The sequence below is a fragment of the Cupressus sempervirens genome, chromosome 8 (assembly GCF_028749045.1).
Source record: "Cupressus sempervirens isolate cs-2001-9-10 chromosome 8, ASM2874904v1, whole genome shotgun sequence".
In the NCBI taxonomy this organism is placed as follows: domain Eukaryota; kingdom Viridiplantae; phylum Streptophyta; class Pinopsida; order Cupressales; family Cupressaceae; genus Cupressus; species Cupressus sempervirens.
The window spans coordinates 840,454,982-840,482,654 of NC_143125.1; the positions used below are offsets into that span (position 1 = coordinate 840,454,982).

The 27,673-nt window shown below is 36.4% G+C and overlaps 1 protein-coding gene across 1 annotated transcript in view; it reads right to left on the minus strand.

The window, feature by feature from the left end:
• Nucleotides 1–15,181: 15,181 nt before the first annotated feature.
• MSH3 (homolog of DNA mismatch repair protein MSH3) overlaps nucleotides 15,182–27,673 on the minus strand; it is a 70,271-nt gene continuing 57,779 nt past the window's right edge. Inside the window, exons 11-12 of the mRNA XM_089795538.1 lie at nucleotides 16,200–16,745; nucleotides 15,182–16,105 (exon numbers count right to left, since the gene is read on the minus strand). Coding sequence (XP_089651664.1) covers nucleotides 15,740–16,105; nucleotides 16,200–16,745 — 912 coding nt within the window. The 3' untranslated portion in view covers nucleotides 15,182–15,739. The remainder of the gene's footprint in view (nucleotides 16,106–16,199; nucleotides 16,746–27,673) is intronic.

Consider the following 27,673-nt stretch of genomic DNA (forward strand, 5'->3'; position numbering starts at 1 on the left):
ACCAATTTGTCTTACCGGTGGCAATCCTTCTGGAACATTATCAGAGATGATATCTCCAAACTCACCTAGTAAATCTGAAACTTCAAGTGGTATTTCACTACTACCTTCTTTATCTTTCCTAGGAATCAAAGCATAGCAAATACGCTGGTGTTTCATGCCATTTAAAAATTTTCTTCCATCAACAAGACAAATCCTAGCATTGCTACATACCTTTTTGCCTTCTTTTTTCATGGGCTTCAGTTTGTGGCGAACTCCATCCTTTGTTAGAGAGTATGTGTTTGCATGACCATCATGTACTGCATGCCTATCAAACTGCCACGGTCTACCCAACAATAGATGGAAACATCCATTGGAATAACATCATAGAGAACTTCATCATGGTAACTCCCAATTTTGAATTTCACTAAACATTACTCACTTACCAAGACCTTATGATCATCTTTCACCCAAGCAATCTGATAGGGCTGGGGGTGTTTCTCCCTCTTGAGCTTTAGCTTAGAGACCATCTCCTCTGATACTAAGTTATCAGTGCTACCACCATCAATGATCACATCACAACATTTATCCTCGCACTTGCACCTAGTACAGAATAAACTCCTTTGTCCAAGTTTGATCTCACCACTTAGTAGGACCCTTTCATTTACTAAAGTCTCTCCTCTTTCTGCATCCTCTGAATGTGATTATTTTGTATCCTCATCCACGTGGACAACCCTAGCTTGACCCTCAGCTCTCCTATATGTCCTTCCTTATCGTTGAGGGCATTCAAAGGCATGATGACCTTCTTCATTGCAATGGAAATAGTACCACGGAAGCCTCCTCTTCCTTTTCCATATCCTCTACCTCTTCCTCTCTGATTTCCAAAGTCTTGATCATGGGAGCGGTTGAAACCCTCATTCCTCTGGTTCCTACTAGTACCCACATCTTCATTTTTCTTTTGGGTCTCATTTCGGCCTCTAGATGACCTACCACTACCCCTTCCTCCTTGACCGCACCCTCTTTGTCTCCCTTCAAACCTCTTATTTAACTTCTCTTCAACTTGTAGGGCAAACTGGTATGCCTCTTCAACACTGGTCATTCTTACCAGACTTAATTCCTCCTGGATGCTAGGTCGCAACCCACTGATATAACGAGCAACCTTCTCCTTATTTGCTTCTGCATGCCCCACTCTAATAAGAAGTTGATATAACTCCTCTATATATTCTTGGACTGATTTTCCCGCTTGCTTTAACCCATGCATCTTCTTAAACAAATCAAGCTCGTAGTCAACAGGAATGAACCGCTTCTTCAATTTGTCCACCATATGATCTCACCTTGTGATCTTATCCTTTCCTCTTCTATTTCGTTCCAATTGAACCTCTTGCCACCAAATTTTGGCATGGCCTTTTAGTTTGGCCTTTGTAAACTTAACCCTATCTGGATCCCTAATATCCTCATACTCAAAGTACTCTTCTAGTTCATTGATCCAGTCGATCAACTCATCTGGTTTCAGATTTATTGAAAATACACCCACATCAATTGTAGGTCTTTTCCCAAACTTAGTAATGGCCCTAAAAAGCCTTTCCTCTACCTGATTCAGAACTTCCCCGTCAAATTTCCCTTTTGGTCCAATTTCTTCTTCTTCATTGTCGTCCTTACTTTTGTCACCTGCAGTAACATTTGTTCCTCTACGGAGCTCCTCCTACAACACTTGTACCTGCCTTTGGAGGGCTCTAACCTCCTCAGGATTAATAGCTCTAGCCCTTCCACCATGCTCTCTTCGTGGAGGCATCTTCTTAATTCAAACGACAACCACACAGTCCTAGTGCAAACTGCCCCCACAGTCGGCGCTCTATCTACACACTCAGGAAAATCAACTCTGAAACCACTTGATGGCAACACAGCCCAAGCACAGAATGGACACAACAGGAAAGGAAAAACTTTATTAACTTTGTAAATAAGCTAATACATTTAGTACAGAGAAAATAGACTTCAAAACATGCCCTAAGGGCTTACAACAGTAATATTTTGGAGATAATTTCTCCTTTTAGTACCTCTTCTCAAACTCCACTCTGAACTGCCTTTTACAATGCCAAAAATGTTCTTAAATAGACCCTGAAGGGTTAAGGATTAGGAATACATTTTAGAAAGTTCTAGTTGGCATCCACCAACCAAATAGAAGGCTCTAGAAGTTGCATTAGAAGTCGGCACAAAATTAGAAGATTCCAAAAATGGTAACTGAACTTTCGAGAGGCATAACTTTTGAACCATAGCTTTGATTGACGAATCGTTTACATTTTCCAAAAGCTCTCAAAGCGCTCTATAACCCTATGGACTAGCTTCACTCGTCCCCCATTTTTGACCCTTTTTGAGGTCATCTAATGACCCTAACGTGACTTTGAAGCATTCTTAGGATGTCTCCAGAAATCAAAAAACTACGATAACTTTCAAACCGTGGGGCCTTTTGACCTAATTCTTTTTCTGGAATGCTCTAAATTACAATGAAAATCATCCGACCAATTTACACCTTCTAGTTCACCAAAATGATGACTCAATTACATACTCCTATTTTTTTGACATTTACAAGTATCCCAAGGTGATTAAAAACTCTAACCCAGAACACTAATAGTGGAACTGTGAGAGTTGGAACCTTTATTTGACCCAAATGGGTATCCAGAAATGAAAACACATGAAACAGAAACTAAGTCTAAGTACATTTTTTTGGGTCACATAGGATTTCCCTTATACCTTTGGATGCTCCTGCATAAGGTACACTTCTTTCTATTCTCTTCCTATTATGTTATCTCAAGCAGGGACTTGAGCTGTACACAGCGCTTGTTATATAATAAACATTAAAGGTGTTAGGTGCAATTACACAAGTGTTATAAGTGTTGAATATTAATCACATTCAATATACATATTGATTGAAAATATATTTTGAGGCCATTTATTTATTGACATATAAATCTAATATACGGACTTAAGAATATTAATAAACTTGATCATTGGTTTTCAACATGGCATCAGAGCTAGTCTAAGAGATGATCCTAATTAGATTTATAGATCCAAACTTAGGTGTTCCCTTCAGATATCTAAATGTCATTTTTACTATTGCATATTGTGCTTCTCTAGGATCAGCCTGGAATCTTGCAACAATTCCAACTGCATTTTCTATATCTAGTGCAATCAAATTTTCTTAAATCCCACATCTATCAAAATAGTGAATGGTATGAAGTTAGAAGTCAGGCTCGAAGGTGATTTAGATTTTGTGGGATGGAAATTGTAAATGAATTTAACCTTGAAAGAGAACAGTTTTTAAAAAATCATTGAAAAATCTGAACCACCACCCAAAGGAAGTAATAAATTGGAAAAGTGGGAAAGTGATAACACCAAAGCCATGAAGAAGGAGATTAGTAGTTTACAGTTACAGATGCAGGACATTGTTAGAGAATTTAACCAGCTCAACAAAACTACTAGAGGGGAGAGAACTATGGGACAACATATTGATAAACTTTCTGAGGTGATTGGTAACGCTAAAGAGGTTAAGAATTTAATGAAATATGTTCCACTCCTTGAAGCCAAAAATAGAGCTTTGGATCAATTGATGAAAGATTTCCAAAAAAAGATAGATGGTGTAGATAACATAGTGGTTAATATGGAGAAAACGGTCAATAAACTAGAAAATCAGAATTTCTTTATTCTGAAGATAGTGGCTGACAATATTAACACTCTCCTGAACAAATTTGAACAAAGAAAAGGTCAAGGCTCCAAGGAAGTGAAATATGATCAAGGACCTACCAAGCACATGATGGTGTCAAAGCCAAAGAAGGCCTTTGCAGAAAACATGAATATCCTTGCAGATTAGGCAGTGGATCTACTAAAGACCCTATAACTGGTTGTGTGTTGTCTTTTTGCTTTCTTTTTGTTTTCTTTTCTAACTTGTTGTTTTTAGCTACTTATTTTAGCTCGTTCTACTCTTGGTGTTGATGCACAATTCTTCTTGGTTTCTCAATTTATTTTTTCTCTGCTACTCTGTAAAAAGTTTCGGGTCCTTTAAAACCTATATTTACTTAATCAAAACACCAAATCCATGAAGTTAATTATGGATGGTGTTAGGAACCATTTTCTTCCAATCATCTCAAAGCTAGCTACAACACATGAAATGCCTAAAGCACTTCAAGAAATGTTTGAGATAAACAATATCACTAGAATTCTAACTTTGAAAGACAATCTCTCCAACATTAAGATCAACAAAGGAGAATATGTCACTTCATATTTCACGAGGATAGCAAAACTGAGGAGCCAACTTTCTATGATTGGTCACATCTATGATGAGAAAGAATTAACCATGATTGTTTTGAAGGGACCGCTACCATCATGGAAAACTTTTAGACAAGGAGTACATGCTCATTCCAAGCTTCCTAAACTTTCTCGACTAAAGGTTCATTGCATGCAAAGGAGGGCATGTTAATGTATCAAGATGATACTTCTACTAGATGTGATGTTCAAGCTCTCACAGCCCAAATCGATAAAAAGGAGAAACCTAAATTCAAAGGGAAAAGGAAACATATGGATTACTCTAAAATATAGTGCTTTAGATGTGACAACTATGGTCACTTAGCATCTCGTTACCCTGATAGACTAAAACATCAAGCATCCTTTGCCAAAGTTAGCAATACAGATATAGATTCAGAGAGATGTCTATTCTAAAAGAACTTCAAAATATCCATAACATGTGAGAAATATTGGACTAGAGGGAGTTCTCTATTTTTATTATCATCTTCATCAAATTGTGAAATAAATGTGAAGCACTTTCAAAGTGAACTTGGTATAGTTACAATTTCTGAGATAGAGTCTTAGAATACCAAATTATTGTAACATTTTTTAATAAATCAAACCTTAAAATTACATTAATTGCTTGTATTTTCAATACATATTATAAGAGTTGTGTGCCTTGACCTTTTATTATGAGAATTTTATTGCAGGAAGAGATTCTAATACTTCTTCAAACGCAGTCTTGAATGAAGAGCTCAAATGATTGATATTCAGCAGGAGTTCAAAGTCTTTGTGAGTGACTATGATTTTAATAGGCCTACCCCCTATGTACATCATGAGGAAGTGACAACTTCCAAATGATGTCCCCTATATTTGTAGAAGTTATTGAAAGATGACTATCTTACAATAACTTAATTTTCTATTATGATAGATATTTTATGATGTCTATGCAGATCGTGATAGATTATACCTTGCATGGTGGATGTTTATATGGTAAGCATTATAATAATGCATGTGCACATACCTTATAAACAAGTATATGGTGAATGTTATGCAAATTGATGTTCTAGAGGCCATTACACAGAGTATGTGGTGAATATCATACGACTTGATAATATGGAGGTCATTACTCACATACTTGGTGAATATCTTGCATCTCATTCTGAAGGCCATTACTCAACGAGTATTTGGTGAATATCATGTATTTTTATTCTGGAGACCAATACTCAAATGAGATATGAAAATGTTGTTCATATCAAGTGTTGATATTTTGGAGACCATTACTCCGAGTTTTGGTGAATATCATATGTTGATATTCTGAAGACAAATACTCTTGATATCATATGTGATATCAAAATGATGGAAATCTTCTGATCAAAGATATTCTTAAAAGTGTTTCTCTCAATATTAACAGTGATAAAATATTTATTCGTCTAAACTAAGAGGGAGTGTTAATTTATAGTCTAGTCAGATAAATATTGAAAAAACTATTTGCATTACTATTGTTGGATATTGAATGCCACATTAAACACACAGATATATATATATATATATATATATATTTTTTTTTTTTTTTTTTTTTGTGTAAAGGCCATGATTGACCGACTATCTTCATTGTCCTATCTGAGGCTTATTTGGAGAATCATATGTGTCAATGTGGATTAACAAGATGTAATCTCTTGAGGAGACTTTTCAAACTGACGTGACTTCCCAGTTTTTATCGTGACATATATTGATTGTTCGAGACCAAATTTAAGATAACAATAAAAAAACTAGTATACAATTAACTCACATCTTCTAAGTATATAAATCATAAGAACAACTGACATCTTTGTAGTAGTGATCTTGTCTTCAGCAACATATATCGTGAGGTAGTAGTTTCGCTAGCGGTTAGAGATTGATGTAATACATTATGAGTATGTATTTCATCAATGCTCAGATAGTGTCTATCCATTGAGAATTTTCTTCAAAGATAATTGTTGCTCTTAATATATAATTGATGTAGAAGCAACTATCTTCCAAGATTAGCATCCTAGAGGATAATCTCACCTAACAGTTTTATCTTAATTTTAGTTTGATAAAATTTTGGATAACTAGGAATGTGGCAATGTTAGTAAATTGTTCCATATTTTGTGGATTAGGAGGTTCTATAGTTTCATATAAATATTGTAAGTTTGCAAGCTTGGAAAACAGATTGAGCATGTGGGGAAAGGAAATAAATTGTGTGTTTTTGGTGAAGGTCCAAAATGTCATTCACTTTCCTTGCTATATATTTTTTCATTGAGTTTGAGTTTCTATTGTGTATCATTTGTAGTATCAGAGCCAGGAGAATTTGATTGAATGCTGATATTGAAAACATTGGAGTCATAGCTATTGTAGTTACTGTAGTACTTTGAGGATAAATCCACAAGAACAATCAAACCAGTAGACAATTAAAAATTAATTTATTGTTGCAAGGAGGTGGGACGGCAAAGATAGATCGCAACCACCGGTTTGAGGAAGAAATTTGCAGCCTTGGGAGTAACTGCAAAAGCCAAGTAGACTTGAGCTAGTCCAACATTGTATTGGTATGATATTTTACTTGATATTGAGACTGTTCCTTTTATTGGTTATTGACCTGTCATGACTATTGAATTATGTTTGCTGCAAATGTAAATTAAGTCAATTTTTTAGAGCTACTAAATTGTACGGTAGACTATGTAAATCCTCTAAAATTTGAAAAAAAAAAAAATTGTTTCAAATACTTTGGGGGAGGTATTAATTGAATTGTCAAATAAGGTGCAAGGGTAAAATATTCTAGAAAGCTAAGAGGAAGGAGAATCCAAAGCCATAAATCAATTTGAAGAGTTCATTCTGTGGATTCATTTTGTGGAAATATAATGCTAATATTGTTTGCATATTTGAAATCCTTATTTTTCAATGATCCATCATATTAAGGAAGAGAGAATTTTGATTTTTTTGTATGAGAAGAAGACTATTCTTCAGCCCTTTTCCATTATTGGTACCTAAGAGCGAAGAAGTCCCAGCCAGTGTGAGACAAGATTTTCTTTGCCAAGATATGGCACTTAGAGTTCAAGGATGAGGAAGAGGAAGAGCTTTAGGAAGGAAAGTTGGCAATGCAGAAATTCTAGAGGGGATGAAACGCATGGAGGTATGATTAGAAGCTATGGAACTTGCACAAAGAAGAGCAGTTGACATAGGAGATTTTAGTGATGAAGAGGTGCAACCTCAAAGAGAAGAGGAAGAAGAAGAGGAAGGAGTTGAAACAAGAATCATTAGAGCGATTTTGGGAGTTGGTTCCAAGCCAAGGTTAGAAGTGCCTATGTATGAAGGTAGCCTAGATGTTGAGGAGCTGATTGATTGGGTCAGTGCAATGAACAAGTATTTTGAATATGAAAATGTTGCTAATGACAATAAAGTAATGTTTGCAATGAATCAATTGAAGGGTCATGCATCCCTCTAGTGGGATGGAGTACAAGATGAAAGGATTTAGCAACGAAAGACCAAGATCAATAGTTGGGACAAAATGATTAGCAAAACTAAAAGGTAAATTCTTGCCTAAAGACTATCAACTTAGTCTTTTCAAGAAATTACAAAACCTTAAACAAAAGGACATGTCAGTTAAAGATTACATAGAAGAATTTTATAGGTTGACCATTAGAATTGGTCACATTGAAGATGATGCTGAAAAAGTGGCTAGATGTCTCAATGGACTGAAGTATAATATTCAAGATGAAATTAACCTTTTTTTTCCTAGAGCTATGGAGGAAGCATACCAATATGCTCTAAAAGCTAAAGAAAAATTATCTAGGAAACAAACACAAACCTCAAGAGGGAAAATTCAAAGTTTCAGAGGAAAAGGATCACAAGGAGGCAGAGGACATTGGCAAGCACAACAACAAGAAGCTAGTAACTTGCATCCACAAGAACAAGCATATCAAGTTAATGACTCTTTTAGAGGAAGGCCTTATTCAAGAGGTAGAGGTAGAGGATTTCTTAGAAAAAAAATTAAATGTAACAAATATGGCCATATATCTTATGAGTGTCCAGAAAATCCTACCACAAGTCAAAGAAGTGTACACATTGTTGAAGGTGAAGAGGAGGACGATGTACATGAACCTGTCACTTATAATGATGAACCTAAAGTTGGTGAATCACTCTTAGTGAAAAGGGTGTTACTCAAACCCAACAAGGAGGTGATAGAACCACCCCAAAGAAAGAATTTTTTTTGAACAACATGTAAGAGTGGGGGAGACTGTTGCAAAGTCATCATAGAGATAGCGGAAGCACAGACAATCTGGTTTCAACAGAGATGGTAGAGAAGCTAGGATTGAAAAATGTAACACATCCTACTCCATACAAAGTATCATGGTTGCAAAAAGTACATCAACTCTTGGTTAATGAGCAATGTAAAGTGGATTTACAAATAGGAACTTACAAAGATTGGATAGTGTGTGATGTTATGCCCATGGATGTATGTCATGTTTTACTTGGAAGACCATGGCAATATGATAGAAAGGCTATGCATGATGGGCGAAACAATACCTATGGTGATGCTAATGGGTGGTAAGAAATTTCTACACCAAATTAAGAAGGAAGAGGTAAACTTTGCTTTGATAAGAAAGCTTAAAAGTGAAGATACTAGCACAAAGATAATTGATTTTCCTGAAGAAATTCAAAATATGTTGAAAGAGTATAAAGACATAGTAGTGGATGATCTTCCTAATGTTTTACCCCCGTTAAGGAGTATTAGCCATCACATAGACTTGATTCTGGGAGCAAATCATCCAAATAAAGCCGTCTATAGGATGCTACCAAGAGAAAATGAAGAAATCAACAAACAGGTGCAAGAATTGTTAAAGAAAGGATTGATAAGGGAAAGTTTAAGTCGTTGTGCAGTTCCAACTATTTTGAGACCTACGAAGGATGGGAGTTGATGAATGTGCACAAATTCCAGAGCAATCAACCAAATAACCATCAGGTATAGGTTTCTTTTACCAAGGATTGATGATTTATTGGATTGTTTAAGTGGGGCTAAGTATTTCTCTAAAATAGACTTGAAAAGTGGCTACCATCAAATTAGAATAAGGGAAGGTGGTGAGTGGAAGACTACCTTCAAGAAAAAGCATGATCTCTATGAATGCCTAGTTATGCCATTTGGCTTATCTAATGCTCCAAGCACTTTCATGCATCTTATGAATGAGGTGCTCAAAGGTTTTCCAAGTAAGTTTGTCATATTTTACTTAGATGACATCATGGTATATAGTCACTCAAAGAAAGAACATTTCAAACATTTAAGGAGGGTATTAAATAAATTACATGAGGAAAAGCTACTAATCAATCTCAAAAAGTGTACTTTCTTGAAGACAGAATTGCTCTACTTGGGATTTGTCATCTCACAAGAAGGACTAAAGATGGACAAGGACAAGATAAACGAAATCAAAGAATAGCCTACTCCTAAGAATATCTTTCAGGTAAGAAGTTTTCATGGGTTGGCTAGTTTCTACAGAAAATTCATAAGAAATTTTAGTGGGATCTGTGCTCCAATAGCGGATACCATTAAGGGAGGTAAAAATACATTCTATTAGACAGAGGCTGCTAATAAGAGTTTTCATATGCTTAAAAAGAAAATTACCAAGGAACATATCTTGTCTTTTCCTAATTTTACTAAGCCTTTTCAAGTTGAGTGTGATGCCAAGGGGACTGCAATAGGTGTTGTCCTCAATCAAGATGGAAAGCTTATTGCTTACTTCAGTGAAAAGCTTAATGATGCAAAGAAGAGATATTCAACATACGATTAAGAGTTATATTCCATCGTACAAGCATTGAAGAAATGGAGGCACTACCTCATGCCTAAAGAATTTATTTTGTTCACTGATAACCATGCTCTACAATTTATTAGTAGTCAACATAAATTAAGCCAAGGACATGTTAAATGGGTAGAATTTTTGCAAAGTTTTACTTTTGTCATCAAGCACAATAGTGGTCAATCCAACAAAGTGGCAAATGCTTTGAGTAGAAGGAGTTTGATCTTGCAGGAATCTCAAGTAAGTATATTGGGATTTTATGACTTGAAAGAGATGTACAAAGAAGATAGGGACTTCAAAGAGGCATATGAAGCTTGTTTAAATCCCCTGAATAGCAATAGAAGTCCTTGGATGGAGTACATGATACAAGAAGGGCTACTATTCAAAGATAACCAACTTTGCATTCCAAAAAGTTCTATGAGAGAAAACTTGTTGAAGGAGAAACATAGTTGTAGTTTGGCGGGGCATTTTGGACAAAATAAGACATTGGCTCAATTAACTTCACATTATTATTGACCAAGTATGGGAAATGATGTCAAGAAGTTTGTGGAGAGGTCCAAAATATGTCAACAGGCCAAGGGAAGTAGCCAGAATGCAGGTTTGTATCAACCATTGCCAATTCCAACTAGACCATGGGATTCCATTAGTATGGACTTTGTACTTGGTCTGCCAAGAACACATAAAGGACATGATTCAATATTCGTAGTAGTTGACAAGTTTTCTAAAATGGCTCATTTTATTCCATGTACAAAAACAAGTGATGCTACTAATATTGTAAATTTATTCTTCAAAGAGATAGTTAGGCTACATGGACTTCCTTGGAGTATTGTCTCTGATCGAGACACTAAATTTGAAGGACACTTTTGGAGGACTCTACGAAAGAAATTGGGCACCACTTTGATTTTCAGCTCAGCTTACCATCCCCAAACTGATGGTTAAATAGAATTAGTCAATAGAATCCTTGGAAACATCTTGCAAAGCTTAGTGAGTATGTATCCAAAACAATGGGACTTGGTGCTTGCACAAGCAAAATTTGCATATAACGATTCTTCTAACAGAAGTACAGGTATGAGCCCTTTCCAAGTCATGTATGGTATACATCCTAGAGGAGTATATGAGTTGAGGAATTTGGATCCAATGGAGATGAGAAGTGTTGATGGGGAAGATTTTGCTAGTACAATCCAAGATTTGCACAAACAAGTAACAAGTAAACTTGAAGAGAGTACCATTAAATACAAAAAGAGAGTTGATTTAAAAAAGGAAGGAAGTCAATTTTGATGTGGGAGATTTGGTTCTAGCTCATCTTAGAAAAGAAAGATTCCCAAGAGGAGAATACAAGAAGTTGACATCAAAAAAAATTGGCCCTTCTCGAGTTTTACAAAAGTTCTCTAGCAATGCTTATGAGATAGAACTCCCAAGGGGTGTTGGTAATTCCCTTATCTTCAATGTTGTAGATTTGTACCCTTACAAGGGAGATAAGAAACTAGTCCAGGTTCCTGAAATAGGTTTAGAACAGGTCCTCCAATGGAAGCAATCATTACCTAAAGCAACTCCAAAACAACCTGAATTAATCTTGGACACAAAAGTCATCATGAAAACTAGAGGTAAAGAACATCTACTATACTTGGTCAAATGGAAGGGGCATCCACCAAAAGATTCCACATGGTTGACAACTTCTAACCTATTCAAATATGGAGTCAATATTGAGGACCTCATGGACAAGAGCCCATGAACAAGTCTTTTGTTCTTTGGGAGTTTGATGCAAAAGCAACTATCGTCCAAGATTAGCATCCTAGAGGATAATCTCACCTAACAGTTTTATCTTAATTTTAGTTTGATAAAATTTTAGATAATTAGGAATGTGGCAATGTTAGTAAATTGTTCCATTTTTTATGGACTAGGAGGTTCTATAGTTTCATGTAAATATTGTAAGTTTGTAAGCTTGGAAAACAGATTGAGTGTGTGGAAAGGAAATAAATTATGTGTTTTTGATGAAGTTCTAGAATGTCATTCACTCTCCTTGATGTATATTATTTTCATTGAGTTTGTAATGTCCCCACTAATAGGTTAGTTAAGGGCACATAATACTTGCAAGAATAAACGTTAGAATCACAATAATAATAAAACTGACTATCTTATTCTACCCTCTTAAGTTAATCACAATCTTAAGGAGGTCTCCAAATCGGGCTTCATAGCTCATAGCTACTTCACTGTCATTCCGAGAGTGCACCCCTTAAGATTCTTCTTAGATGGGCATCCTCTATCCAAGGCTACTCACATATGCACATGTTGACAACTTCTAAATATTCTGGTATGTTGAGTATCGGTCATGGCAAACTATGGAGATCTTAAATATCTTGCATGCTCCATGAAACGATATCCACCCTTGGCCATGGCAGACAATGGAGATCTTAAATATCTCGCATGCTCCATGCTATGAGTATCATATGGTGTTCATAGATTAACACCCAAATCTTTTATATATTTAATTAATTACTTAATTGATTTTCATATTTGTCAGCTACATAAATCATAGCTTATGTATTTAGTACTTTGAATAAGTATTTATGTCTTTAAACATACTTTAATTGATAATTTATGAATTATAAATATTATAGTTCATACTTATGTATGCTCATGGTCAAAATACAATTTAAGCTGCCTTAACCTAATCTTAATCCACTTTATGGAAGGTGTTGTTGAGTTGTCGCAGTGATGTCACCCTTGCGGTACATCTGTTTCAACTGTCTTTTTCGTCTATATGTTCTCTGCCCCTCCTTGTCATCAGTGTACGTCTACTTGTAAGGTGTGAAGGGCCAGGGGGATGCAGTGGCTAGGTAGCTATGCATTTCGACGAGATGGATCATTTACCATATAGATACTATTATGTTTGTTCCTGCTTTGGTTGCAATCTTCCATGTTCGATTGATCAGCTCTTCATGCTTTGGTGTTTCATGTCATCTGTATCTTTGAGTTAAGTTGTTTGCCTTTGTGTGCCTCCTCATTCAATGCAGATTATAATCTTCTCTACCTAGTCAAGTTCTATTTCACTGGAGGTTCTTCAGATCAGCAATTACTTTTGACATAGCTTGGCAACTTCTACATGCTTTAGTGGTATTCTTCATGATCATCTTTTGTTCCTATCTTCTAGGACATTCCCTAGTTTGGAGGCTTCTTCATTCCTTCACTAGTTTCTTTCAACATATTTTCCATCTTTTTTTGGAGTAGGGTTTTTCACATGTGGTTTTCTCTATTTCTCCTCTTTGCAGAGATTTGGTTGTGCTTGGGTACCTCACAAGCTTTATTATCGAGATCCAAATCTACTTTTAGTAGTAGTTTCTAGATTTTTAACTACTCCCTAAATTTATCTTAAAAGGGGGTGTTACTATAATTAGATATTTCCTAATTAACTCTAGTTTGTTTAAGCTAAACTTTAGGCATTTAATAATTAATTATTTTATTAATTATTACGATGCAACCTAGGTTAGACCTTTTTAGGGTTTCGATGTCCTTTATAAGGACGATCTCTCATTGTAATTTGCATTCATTCACTTTTGATAATAGCAATTTCTCTTTTTGCTCATAAAAAATGTTTCATCTATGGATCTCGCAATTTCAGCCTCCATAACTTTTTCTTCTTTTTATGTGACAGGGGTTTGTATGCAAGTGATTATTGGGAGCTGTGGGGTTGATCTTTCATCAACTTCAACAATTCATATACCATTATTTGTAAAATTGTCTATAAAAGCATTAAAGAGTGTCCATATGACAGCTTTTTATATTTAATAATTATTATTAATTTTTTATGGAGGGTTCAAACCTGTGAGGCAACCCAACAAGGCAAGAGCTTATAGTACAATGGTAACTTGTGAGCCTCTCATATGAAAGGTCTTGGGTTTAAATGATTAATGTTTTTGAAAAATAGAACTATATTTGATTTTTTACTTCAATTATTAAATGTAAAAAACTACCATGTCATACACCCTTTAGATGCTTGCATGGAAATTGTGCATTTTGGTTGCCTATACAATCAAATTTCCAGAAAACAATATTAAGGGAAGGCCAAAATTGAGAGTGTATCCACAAATTAAGACAATTTTCAGCATTTTTTCTTACTACTACACCTCTTAGTATCGGAAGGGGCCAGAAATAGAGGTGTTGTCCTCTATGTTCCCCCCACAAATTTCACAATTTCTTTTAAATCCAACCAAGACGTATATTAAATCATAAATTTGGTATCTCTTGGTCTCATAGACGTCATTAATATCTATTTATTAGAAATTAAATAACATCATTAATCATCTCTAAGGATGTATGCTGAATCCAAAAAAATTACAAGAAATTATACCATTAGCATTCGTGGTGAGATTATTTATGCTTTGGGTCTAGCCATAATAGCAACCCGTAACTTTACTTCTTGACAATCCATCATCGCAATTTGTTACAACCAGTAACGTAAACCCAAATTCAAAGCTTAAAACCTCAAATTTTTAACACGTTCCAAAAACAACTCGACGTGAAATTTAGATTATTATTCACAACCTTTACATAATTTTGTGTTTCTGCTAAATTACCATAGATATGGAGTTTCAGCCCACTTTAATTTCTTTCAGGTGACAATGGTACTACAATACAAAGGCACGCATAAAGTGCTATCTCCGCCTCCAAGATCTGAACATAATATCTCCACCATTAAGACCAATCGGGTATGAAACACTTGCCACCCTTTCTCGTACATTGCATAACATTTACATTTTACATATCATCGCAAAATTCTACGTTACATTATGTCTACAACTCGCAAAAAACAAGCCTATTAGGTTTTGAAATGGGCTGTTGCTACAATATTGCTGCATCTTATGACTAAACCACAGCTCAGCTTACCTTTTGGCATGAGCTACACTTCTGCAGTGTTGAAGCTTACCTTTTTTCTAATCAGGGATGCAATGATAGCTGTATCATATTTGCTATTAGATTGATTTTCAAAAGCAATGTAATATTTTAATACAAACTTCTGGAGTTATTTTTTACTTCATATTGTTTCTCTTTCTAATAAACTTTAGGCATCCATTCACCATACTTATTTAATATGTCAAATTGGGGTTAACAGGTCAAAGATGCCATTTGGTGAAATGATATCTCAACGTGACTTTGAAATAAATGGTCATAAATAAGTTCGTTGCGTATGGAACATACAATAATATGCACATGATGCAATCTATAGAGCTCCATCCCTCAAATGAATATGTCAGATGAAATATAGCATGCACATAGGCATACAGGTTATGAACAACTGAGTTCCGATTGTGCTAAAATTCTGTATCAGTTGTAATGGAAAAATTTCCCAGTTGTATAATCGTAGTTAACTTTGTACAAATTATAAGATTATGCAAAGCTAAGCCTGTAATCCATGGTGGCAGAATGGTTGCCTTGATAAGAGGCCACTTTCATGCCCTATCTGTCATGCTCCTCATGTTATAGCATCCTCGTCAAGCAAAAAATAACATTATGAAAAACTGAAGAATACTTTTTTCTCGAAGTTCCATAATTACTTAGTTGCTTCCAACAACATGTGTTGTCAGTCGGAAGAATATATTGCACCAAACATCCAATGTTAGGTACAGTTCTGATGCAAGATATTCAGGTGTCTCAAAAAAGCTGTCACATTTTATTATTCTCTTTTATGTCAATATTTTTCTAATATAATGGTGTGCTCTTTGCAAAGCAATTAAGCCATCACGAGGATTGCTCTCTTTCAAGGTAGACTGTACCAAACATAATGACTTTGATAACCTGTCTGTATCGAGCATCTGCTCAATTTCTGATGTAACCATTTCTTCATTTGTTGAAGAGAACAGTCCTCCCACTTGTAAGGATGCTTTATTTAAATCATTCTCATTCAAGATCCTACCAATCTCAGACTGGTCCATAACAGTTGCATTACATATAGACGGCAAAGCTTCTGATCTAGCTAGTACACGTGCACATACTTCTTTCTCAAACTTGGCAGCCATAAAAGCAGCTTGTGTGATACAGGAATCAGGTAGCTGCAAGAAACATGCCAATGTAAATGAGTTCGTGCTGCCAAATATTATATGACAATAAGAGGTCTTCCATAGTTGGTACAGAAAGAAGCCATACCTGTGCAAGCTGTGCAACATGAAGACCAAAACTCCTATTGGCAACCCCCGGGGCAAGTTTGTAAAGGAATGTAATATTTTGTGAAATTTCTGTAACTGGATTAAAACCTACACCATGTTCTACCAACACACTATCTTGCAACATTGAAAAATCTCCAGGTTCATCATCTAGACTTCGATCTACTAAACAATCAGTTGTCAGGTAGGAAACATGGTAAGGACTCACTTCACCAGGGAATTCATTCTCAAGCTCTGCAATCTTTGGATAATGAGTGACAAACAGAGTTAAACATTTTCTTTCTTTGAGAATAAAATGTAGTGTTGCATATGCAAGAGCAACACCATCATGGGTGCTGGTTCCTCGCCCCAGTTCATCAATTATTACCAGTGAGCGAGGAGTAGATTTTTGAAGAATTGATGATGCTTCACTTAATTCCTCAAAAAATGTGCTTGTGCCATGTTGAATGCTATCAGATGCTCCCATTCTGGTATAGACTGAATCAAAAACATGCAGCTTTGCAGACATTGCAGGTACAAACGAACCAACCTGTAGAGTTGAGATGGCCATTAGTCCATATAAATATGTATACATAGTATATCTAGATACAACTTAGTGTTACTTGGGGCGATGGGCCGAGAGAGATCTATTTATAAAAGTAGAACCTCTTCTTCATCAAATACTCTAGCCTCTGCCATTACATGAAAATGAAATTTTAAAAGACAATCCAATATTTAGTGCAATCACTAGACCACGCCATCTATTCAAGTAACCTTTACATAAAACAGTTTAAATAGAAGCATATAATGTTCTTTTCTAAATAACTAACCTAAGTGGGCCTAGGTCATAGCTTGGGGAAATGGATGCAACATGTAAAACAATAATAAATTAAACAATTTCATTCATATGGGAGTGTGGGTTCCATACAAGGTGGAAATACATGGCAAGTTCATCACAGAAGATTTTATGGCAACTCATGAGAAGTTACAAGTTGGCATCCATGGCAGTGGGGACTATTTCGAGGAGAGAATATTATTTATTTATTTATTGTTAGTTTGGAGAAGGAAAATGCACAGAGAGATCTATTTCTAAAAATAGAACCTCTTCCGCATCAAATATCCAAGCCCCTGTCATCACATGAAAATGAAATTATAAAAGACCATCCAATATTTAGTACAATCTCTAGACTACACCATCTATTCAAGTAACCTTTGCATAAAACAGTTTCACTAGAAGCATGTCAAGTTCTCTTCTACCTAATTACCTAAGTGCACCCAGATAATAGTTTGCAAAAGTGGATGTAACATGTAAAACAATAATAAATTAAATAGCTTCATTCATATGGAGATGTGGGTTCCATAAAAGTACTTGGCAAATTCATCACAGAAGATTATATGGCCAACTCATGAAGAGTGACATGTTGGCATCCACAGCAGAGTGCAGACTATTACAAGGAGAAAATATTATTTATTTATTTATTGTTATTCTGGATCAGGAAAATAGTGTTTTGGAATTTGTTTTCCACCATATTGAGGATCTTGTTAGACTTTGAGAGATCTGCGATTTTTCATATAATTTGTCCTAGAACTGGGCCTTATGTTCAACTATCAATTCAAGGATGAAAACCCTTGGAGTTGGATGACAAAACCCCTTTTATTGGTTTCCTAAGGACAACCTTACTCAAAATTTGTATTTGTGCTAAAAGTTATATTGAGATCTGGAGATTGAAGAACGAAACCCCTTTGGTTTCCCAAGGACAATCTTCCTCAGAAATATTTGTGCCAAAGTGTTTGTTTTATTTTTTAGCATGTATTTATATATGGACTAGCAACATTTTGTAATATTGTAAAGCAAATCTGGTCCAAATGTACATGTTGTCTATTTGATGACATTATGCCATACTTGAATGTAATTTTTTGCTCTGTATTGTTCTTGTGATCTATTGCTGCATTTTTTGAGCATTAATGTTTATTTTATTAATATCTATATATTTAGATCATTATTCATCCATCATATGTTCTCACTTTGTCTTCACATAATCTTACTGATCAAAAAAAGCTGAATCATCATATATACTCACTGTATGCTCTCACCTCACCCTCATGGGCCCTTTGCAATCAGAAAGTCATAAATAATTATTAGTAAAATTAGTTGAGATCATTACAGGGATATCAAAGCCATTATCTTGCCAGCCTGAAGGGTGAGAAAAAGTTATTTATGTGACTCACTGAAAGAGAGATTATATCTGCAGACAGAGGAAAGAAAACTTAAGCAGACATTCCAACACAGAATATAGATAGATGTCAAGAAAGGGCAATATAAAATAGCAAAAAAAAATTTCAACCTTGAAGTCTATAAGATATGAACAGCAGCAAATCAATAATATTTTTCCCAACACATTTCTTCCACTATAGGAAAAAATCAAATATTCAATTGATAAATCCCATTGGTTCTAGACTACTTGAAGTCACCTTTTTCCAGTAAAACCAGGGACGTGCACCTGGACCAAAACCCAGAGGTACCCCATGCGGAGGTGTCCTCAGCCCCGCCGCCACCCAAGCGTCGCCGCAAAACGACCACACTCACCACTGCACCGCTTGGGGACACCAGGGGTGCTTGAGTGCTTCATCCACTCTGTTAAGAGAAACATACTTACCTCTAAGAGAGAGGAGAAGCTAGTTGCTATACATAGTGTCTTGTGTATCTTATATCGCAAGACATGCGTGACACGTGTACAAAGAGAGCCCAACAACACGATGGGATGTAAAGCCATAGGATCCATTTCAAATTGATGAGGATGAGATTGCAGCATAAATAAATGTAGGGTTCGTTGGTGTTCCTTTGGCGGAACTTGAGCGTGATGAGTCCAATAGTTCCAGTGATGAGGACTTTGGCTCAAGGGATGATTCAAGGCTTCCCATCACTACATTTTGTCATTTTGACATGACTTCAAACTCATTTTGATATTGATCATGATTCATATCATACATGATGCTACTCATTCTAATAATCTTCATGATATAATTGATATTTGATAAGACTAATATGTTTGATGCCTAAGTTGAGAGCGATTCGAATACTATATACAGATTCAACAGAATTACATAATACTAGAGAAATGAAATACAACAATAACATGAGTAACATAGAATCACATTACATCATAAATGACCAACTTATATATATTTCATAGCATAATGGTTCCCACATTTTCCACACCCTCACTTGTTCCAGATTCCATACAAACGGACTCGACATGGTTGGTTAAGTCTCCAACCATCATCAACAGATGACACAACTGACACCCCTTCGAAACAGTGTTTTATTAGCTAACAAAAGTCTTATTTAACTATTCATGGCATAATTGTTGCCAACATTATCACCCCTCAAAAGAAAATTTGTCTTCCAGATGACAAGCATACATCAAGTAATATCCAAAAAGATCAATGACAAAGAGTGTAGATAATGACTTGTACTACACAAACTCAAAAGTTATAATGAAGTTTCAAAAATAAAAGGGGGGTCTGGGGGAAATGCCCAAGTGGGATTACGGAGCAGCACCATCGAAACCACACAAAACTCCATAGTGCACTTCATTATCTTGATTTTTTTAGATGCCAAAAATAATTTTGAAGGAGTTAGAAATTAGAGAGTTCATGTATGGTGTGCAACTTTTTTCTACATTGTACGATACTCTTATTTTCTTGTATGGCTGGTTTCTTTCTTCCTACAGTTCGGTCTTGTTGTACAGTTCCATTTTCTCTTCTTTACACGACTCTCCTCTTCTTTCATGCAGTCATGTCGTGGCTCCTCTGTACAACCCAACATTGTATCTTTCGTACAACTCTTCTCTTTTTGCATACAACCCAACCTTGTCTCCTCCATACGGCCCAACATTGTCTCTCCCGTACGACTCTTCTCTTCTTCTTTCTTACGACCCAACCTTGTCTTGTCCGTACAGCTCATCTCTTCCTCCTCTAGTAACCATACGGTGACCGTTCCTCCATCCACTCCCTCGTCCATACGGTGTACGACCATCTTGGATGCTTCTCTTCCTATGCGGCATACAATCAATCTGATCATTAGCTGTACAACTGTCGTCTAACTTGTGCCTGTCTTTCCCACCATACAATGTACAGTCTCTACACGGCTTGTGTGCTCCTTGTATTAGAATTTGCAGCGATCCTTGGCAGAAATTACATTGTGTATAACCATAACTAATGGTTATATTAGTTAAACTTTGTGTTACTTCCTTCTAGGCGCTAATTTCTACAAGACATGTTTGGCCGACCTAGATAGGGTCATGTCCCTTTAAGGGACATGCCCTTTGGTCTCGATATAAAGGGTAGGTTTTATTGTAGTTTGAGAGCACACAATAAACACAAGTTTGCTCCCTGGAGCAATAATACCCTTACGAATATATTGCAGAATTAAATCAAATTCAGAACAGCTTTCAACATTCTGATAACTCCTCTTTACTGCAGAATATTAAGAAGATCATATTCAGCAATCAAAGGATATTATCAAGTCTGAGTTTTAGTACAGAATTTGCAGAAACTTTACATATATTAACAACTACAGGTACAATGGACTCAGTTGTGACAGGAGGTTTGCTTGTGACAGGAGATTTGTGATAACAGTTTAACAAGCAAGGCAGTGAAAAGCGACAGGAGACTTGCAGTTTATGAAGGAAATGTGAAATTGCGACATGAGATCGATGGTATGATGATAACAGACAGACGTGAATGATGAGGGATTCCTTGGTCTGTAACAAAATATATTGGATTGCTACAAGGAATATAAATCTGCAATAGAAGACTGTGAGCTTTAATCGAAAGTTGATGAGAATGATATTTAAGTGACACAGTCGTAAATGAAATCTGAGCTATCCAATGTTCAAGATTAATTATTTCACACACAACCAAGATTATTCAGAAATAACAATTGCACAACACAAGTCAAAATTAAACGATCAAAACGATCTCACCCGGGTTTTGAGAGGGGGCACTTCCTCTGGTTCTCGAGGTGAGTGGAAATTTAAGTAACCAGGCTACTGCAACGCACAAACAATTGTATCTATGTCTTCAACAATAATAGAATTGTCAATTTCAATACTGCAAAACCATATATTATTTGTCTTCAAGTTTTATACATAAATATAAGTAATTAAGAGTCTCTTGTCCACAGAAAAAAAGTTCTGAATAGGGAATCAGTTTTAACCGATAAAAAACTAATCTTAGCAAATTAGGAATATGGCTTTGGTCGTAGGCTATAGGCCATATTCAATATAAACAGACTAAATACCAGCCCTAAGATTTAAAGAGATCCCATTAATAAGATCAAAGATAATTTTAACAGCTATCCCCATCATCTACATCCTTCAACTGTACTGTCATGTAGTGTCATTCGTGTAATTTCCTGCAGTAATCAATACAATTTGGCACATGAGAACCCAAAACACAAGGAAGAATACACTTTCCATTTAACAATAAATTAAGCATATTTCTTGTATTCCTACTGGTTAATTGGTGACTTAGGAACTAAAAGTCTATGACAAATAGAGGAAATCTAATCACAAATTAAGACACTTTCAACCCCTATCATGTGGTACCACTAATAGAAGTGGCTTTTTAGGAGTCTTCTTTTCTTGTCTCCTTCTTTGCCTATCTATCAACCTCTTGGCTGCCATGTGTATCACCAATGTTGCTGATTGCCACCTTTAATTGTGGTAGTGTCTCCGGTAGGTCTACTACTCGTATAGGGGCTATTGCCTGTAACATTTGTTGTATGATGCTTGCTTCAGATGCTGATTATACAAGTGTATTGGTCGTGCCATGTGCTCACCTTTGTTCCTCCTCCATTGCCAATTCCATTTCCATTCTAGCTTTGGTCAGTCTTTCCTTCTTCGTATGCAGATCATGATATATGGCTTTCTTGGCCTGAAGTCATGTAAGTGCCAAGACTTCCTCTTTGGGGCATATTACCTCTATCATGTTCATCGCCATCCCCTTCAGGCAATCGAGATCCTTGTGGTTGTCAAGATCACACCATTTGCAGAGCATGCTTCTGCTTCCTTGCCTACTCTAGTAGTTTTGCAGAAGTGACCCCATTCATTACTTCTTAATTACTTCTTAGTGTGTTGTTGTTACTATTATTGTTGCTTCCTTGTCGATTGTTACAGTATCCACTGGGCAAAGCATTATAATTTGTTTGTCATGGTTGTGCAGTAGGTGGAGTTGCTTGCTCTCCTTGGGTAAAGAGCACTTGTGTGTTCCTTACTTCTAGGTTGTATGAGCACTCCTCAATGGAGTGTCCCAATACTTGGCAGATATCATATAATAGTTTCTTGGGATAGTTAGCCTTGGTGTGCCCTTCATTCTTACGCTCGGTACACCATAGTTCCTTGTCTTTGTCTTCCTTGGCAATTTCCTCATCTTCTCGCATTTCCTTCATCATCCTCATTATGTCCTTCTAAAGGGCCTATATTGTGCTCGACTCCCTTTGTTCTCACCATTCATACTATCATCATCACTAGTTTGTTTGTTTCCTTTCAATGTCTTGTCTTCAATTTCAATGCTCATTGCCCAATTGTAGGCCACTGTGTACGAGAATGGTGGTACCGCCTTCATTTTATTTTGGAGGGAAGGGTTCAGCCCTTTGATGAGCCTCCTTTTCTTCAAGCCATCTGTTGGTTGGTTGTCTAACTTGTTGATTTGTTCTTTCCACCTGCGATAGTAAGACCGTACGATCTCATTTTTCCCTTGCTTTGAGTTGTAGATTTATGCTACTATGTCGTCGTTGTCACAGAGCAATCTAAACTCCTCCTATAATTCTTTTTTCAAGTCATTCCAAGTCGCCTTATTCCTTGCTGGCAAGTCCAAGTACCAATCAATTACAATCCCTTGTAGGGTGGAAGGAAAAGCCTTCAACTAGTAGTCATGGTCCATTTGCTCCCCAAATCACATGTTATACGATGGTGAAACAGATCATTCAATCAATCCCCACTAAATTTGGGCAATTTCTGTTTCTCAAGGGGGGTTTCCATTTGCCACATCCGGTAAGTGTTGCACACGTTATTACACATCAGTGGGTTGGTTCCTCCTCTATGTCCCTATGCGTCTTTCACACCTTTGGTTATGCACAAGCCTTCTACGCTCTACAATTGTTGTTCATGTCTTGGTTGCCTCCTTGGTAGTGGTACTAGTACTCTCTTCTCCCCAAAGTCTCTAGTTTTGTCCTCCCTATTCTTGATCCCTCCGAGATAATGAGATTGCCGATGTCTCGCAAGGTACTCTCAAATAAATCAGCTACTTCCCCTTTGAGATTTCCCTCTTGGCTATTGTCCTCTTTGGAATGTACGAATGGTTCAATTGGTACCAAATCACCACCATCCCAACTGTTGATGTCAAGTCCTTAGTACATCCAAGAATTACTCAAGAGTGGTAGTTCTCTGGAGATCTCCTCACTCTTGTCTTGACGGTTGTATTTCGACACCCTATACCCATAGTGGGGACCAACATACTAGTTCACTAGTTGTTGTAGCCATTGGCATCTCCCCACTTGCTTTTAGATACACAGAGACCTTCGTACGACAATTTCGACTTCGTTCTTTCCTTCTGTCTCTACCTTCGTGCATTGTCAATCAACCTTGATTGACAGGTTGGGCATTAATTGTCAAAGTTACTTATGCCTACTAGTGTTACGTGTTTCTTCCTCCATAAGGTCCTCTCTTCGTACTATTGTAGTGTTGTTGTCTAGGTTGTTCTCTATCTATTGCTTTTTGTTGTCTTTCGACTTCCACCAATTTGCATGCGAGTAACCTCAGAAGGCTTCCCAAAAGATTGTACACTGCCTCATTTAGTGTGAGTTTGGCATATACCGTACCGGTGTGGAGAGCCCTCTACCTCCCGCTATACGTACTAGTCTACCGCTACGTCTCATGCCTAAACAAGGTCTTGTGTCAACTAATCATCTCTGGTTACTTCCTCCTTGATGTCACTATCGGTTATCAGTACTTGCTGGTCAAAAGTACGACCCATTATGCCTCCATTCTTCCACCCATCGTCGCTCTAACCTCCAAGTTTGAACGTTAGGCAACATCGCCAAAATGGTGGATGCTTATGTTGAGAGCAATTGCACAGATTCAAAAGAATTAATTTATTAAATAATACCAGATAAGTGAAATACAACAATGTCATGAGTAACATATTATCACATTGCACCATAAATGACAAAATGATATATATCTCATAACATAATAGTTCCCACATTTTCTATAATGTTCCCAATTTTGTTGGCATTAGAGTTTCAGAGATTAGCCTATTATTATGATCCTTGTAGGCTAATTATTGTGGATAGAGGGTCTTCTGTGGCAGTGGCTTGGCTTGGGAGGGTCTTATCTTCTCCACATTTCAATAAGCTACAGGTTGGTCTTTGTTTGTCTCAAATTGGACTTCTTTTGGGCTTAGCTTTGTGTACTTACTATTTGTGGTAAGTTGGTGTTGATCAAGATGGACCCTTTCTATTTTAGGAAAGTGCATTTGGTCACATGGAGAAATAATAGGTATGACTCCTATTTCAAACAGTATATTTAAATGATGAGTATTTTGGGAGTTATTATATTTTTAGTGGCCAAATTATAATTAATTATTAAATGGCTTATTATAAAGCTATAATTTCACTTAAGTTGAGAGTTGAGTTATCATTGGAAAGTGTCATTTATTAATTAGTTAAGCCAAGTCAGATGAGAGAATTTAGAGGAAGCTTCTAATTAATGTTGTGTGGTGAAGTTTTTTGAGTGAAGTTACATTTTGGCAACAAAAGAGAATTTGGAGAGTTATAAATACAAGCCCTTTTGTTGAGAAAAGCACGCTTGAATATATATTTGCTTTTGTTGCCTCTGTGGCTTTTTCTGAGTTCTGATTTTCATGCCCTTGCTGAAGTATAAGGGTCTGAATTCTGGGTTGTTTCATTGGATCTACAGCTTAAGTATTGTAGACTCATACTGAAATTTAATTCTGGGATTGCTTTGCAAATAATTGCTGAGTTAAAACTATTTGCTAATTTCTCCAACTGTTTTGTTGTGGCTAAGGAGAAGATTAATTGTTGAAGCTGATTATTTTCCAACCTACTGCTGAAGTATAGTAGTTTTGGAATTTGAGTCTTGTGAATTAATTTGGGAGTCTTCCATTTATGCTCCTGTTGTAGCTTGAAAGACAACTACTGTGCTGGAAGTTTGTGATAATTCTTATTTGCATTTGGGAGTTTGATCTCATTGAAGTTTGGCATCCATCATCCTTGGATCAGCGTGAATGTTATCTGCAATTACAAACGCCTAATGTCCTTTCTGATTGGCATGATTTCTGTCCTATGTTTGGCAATCAAATCCCTACCACTAAATGTCAAATTGCTGCACATTTGGGCAAGCTTTCAGTGTGGTTCGATCTGCATGTATAAGGTGAACAGGATTGCCCTATCGGGCTGTACACATTTCCTTGGTTTGGGCAGTATTCAGCTCTGAATTTGGGCATGGTATTTCAGCCCTGTTAGACGCTTCGGTGGCCTGCTATAAGGAGTGACTTTGATCTGCTTCAATGGTATGTTAAATCTGCATCTAGTGAACACTTAATCTTCTGTTATTGGGAGTCATTTTGGCACTGCTGTAGCATTACATCTTAGGCTGTGATTGGTGGAGAAGTTTGATACTTTGCTAGGTTCACTGTTACATTTTACATCTCATTGTATGGGTGTTTAATAAATACTATTTATCATAGTAACAAGGGGACACGTGTTGAAGATGGTAGCTGCGATAGTGATTTTTATCTCTGGAAATATGAACGTTATTACCATTATTGTTACGTTTAGCTGAAAAGGACACTTAAGTTTTTAATTTGTAATAATAAATATAAATGACATGTGTCGTTCACATGCATTGAGGCATGAATATTCGAAGTGTCATTTTTAATTATAGGAGTTATGAGAAACTCAAGAGATCTTCAGTTAGAATATGAAGAGTCTCTTCTATTGTTATATATTTGCATCAAGCGATAAGCATTGTACACTGAAAACATTTCATTATCAATAAAGATATTTTTGTGTTGTGGCTGGGTTTTTCCCTTCATGCTGGGTTTTCCCAGGATATTTCTGGTGTTCTCTATTTCAATTTTTGTCTCTTTCTTATGTTTGGTTATTTTCATGGATTTCTGAGCTCTAGTTTCAACAACACGTCCCCCTCCTTTTTGCCCAATTTCTCGGAGACTTCAACGCACCGGAGACTTGGGGATTCCGTCTCCCCATCCCCAGCGGCACCACCAAATTTCGCCACCTCCACCAAGGATGGGGGACATATTTATGTTTAATGTTTGATGTTCCAATTCAATGCAATGTTCAAGTATTCACTCTTTTACATCTTTGTATCCTATATTGCAATACATATTTTCATAACTAGCATTTTTAAATACCATATGCATAGATATATTCACCCCTCTTGTCCCCCGCCATCCCCAAATTAAGGCCCCTCAGTCCCCCCGTCCTGGAAACTTGTCCCCTCATTCCACCATCCCCCCGTCCCCTAGGGCAGTGTAACTATGCTATTTATGCAATGAATAAAGAGGATCTGTTCATTTAACTATCTATCATTATTCTAATATCAATTGAAGTTGTGTATGCAAAGTTTATTTTTGAATAAGCTGAAGAATTTGGTATTTGTCAAAGTTATAATCAGTTGGGGTTTTTAGATTTTCCATACCCCCACTTATTCTAGATTCCATACAGATAGACTCAACATGGTTGGTTAGGTCTCCAACCGACAACACAACTGACAGTCCTTCCGAACAATGTTTTATTAGCTAACAAAAGTCTTATTTAACTGTGCATGAGATAATTGCCACCTACATAACATTAATCCTATTTGCTGATAATTTGAATTTGTTACTTTTGGGTATGTACTATGTTGAATGTTGAATGGTTCTAATATGTGTTACAATTTTGTTATGTGCAAGTATTTCAAATTGGTATGTTATACTGAAATGTCATTTCACAACTAGCATTTCAAGTTCTATATGTATAATCTGCAGCACCCCTCCCCACCACCCACCTTCATTACCCTATCATGCCCAAATTAAGGCCCTTTTCTTTCCATCTCGGAAACTCATCCCTTGTCCAAATGTTTACCCGCGCCATTATTACAGTGTTTTTTTCAAAGAAGAAAGACCAACTAGAAAGGGAAATATTTGAATAAGGGATGAAGATTTAGAGATACCCCGCGCAAGAGACTTTTAAAATCCAAAGACAAAAAATAAACATAAGAATAAGAAAAGACTTGTTCTTGATCAAACTCAAAGGACCTCCAGATTGATTAGGAAGACATACAATTCGTTCATTTGATGGATCCAACAAATGTTTAACCCGTGCATAGATCCTAAAATCGAAAAACTCGCTTCTCTTTGAGTCTGATGAACATGAAGAAGGCAATCAGA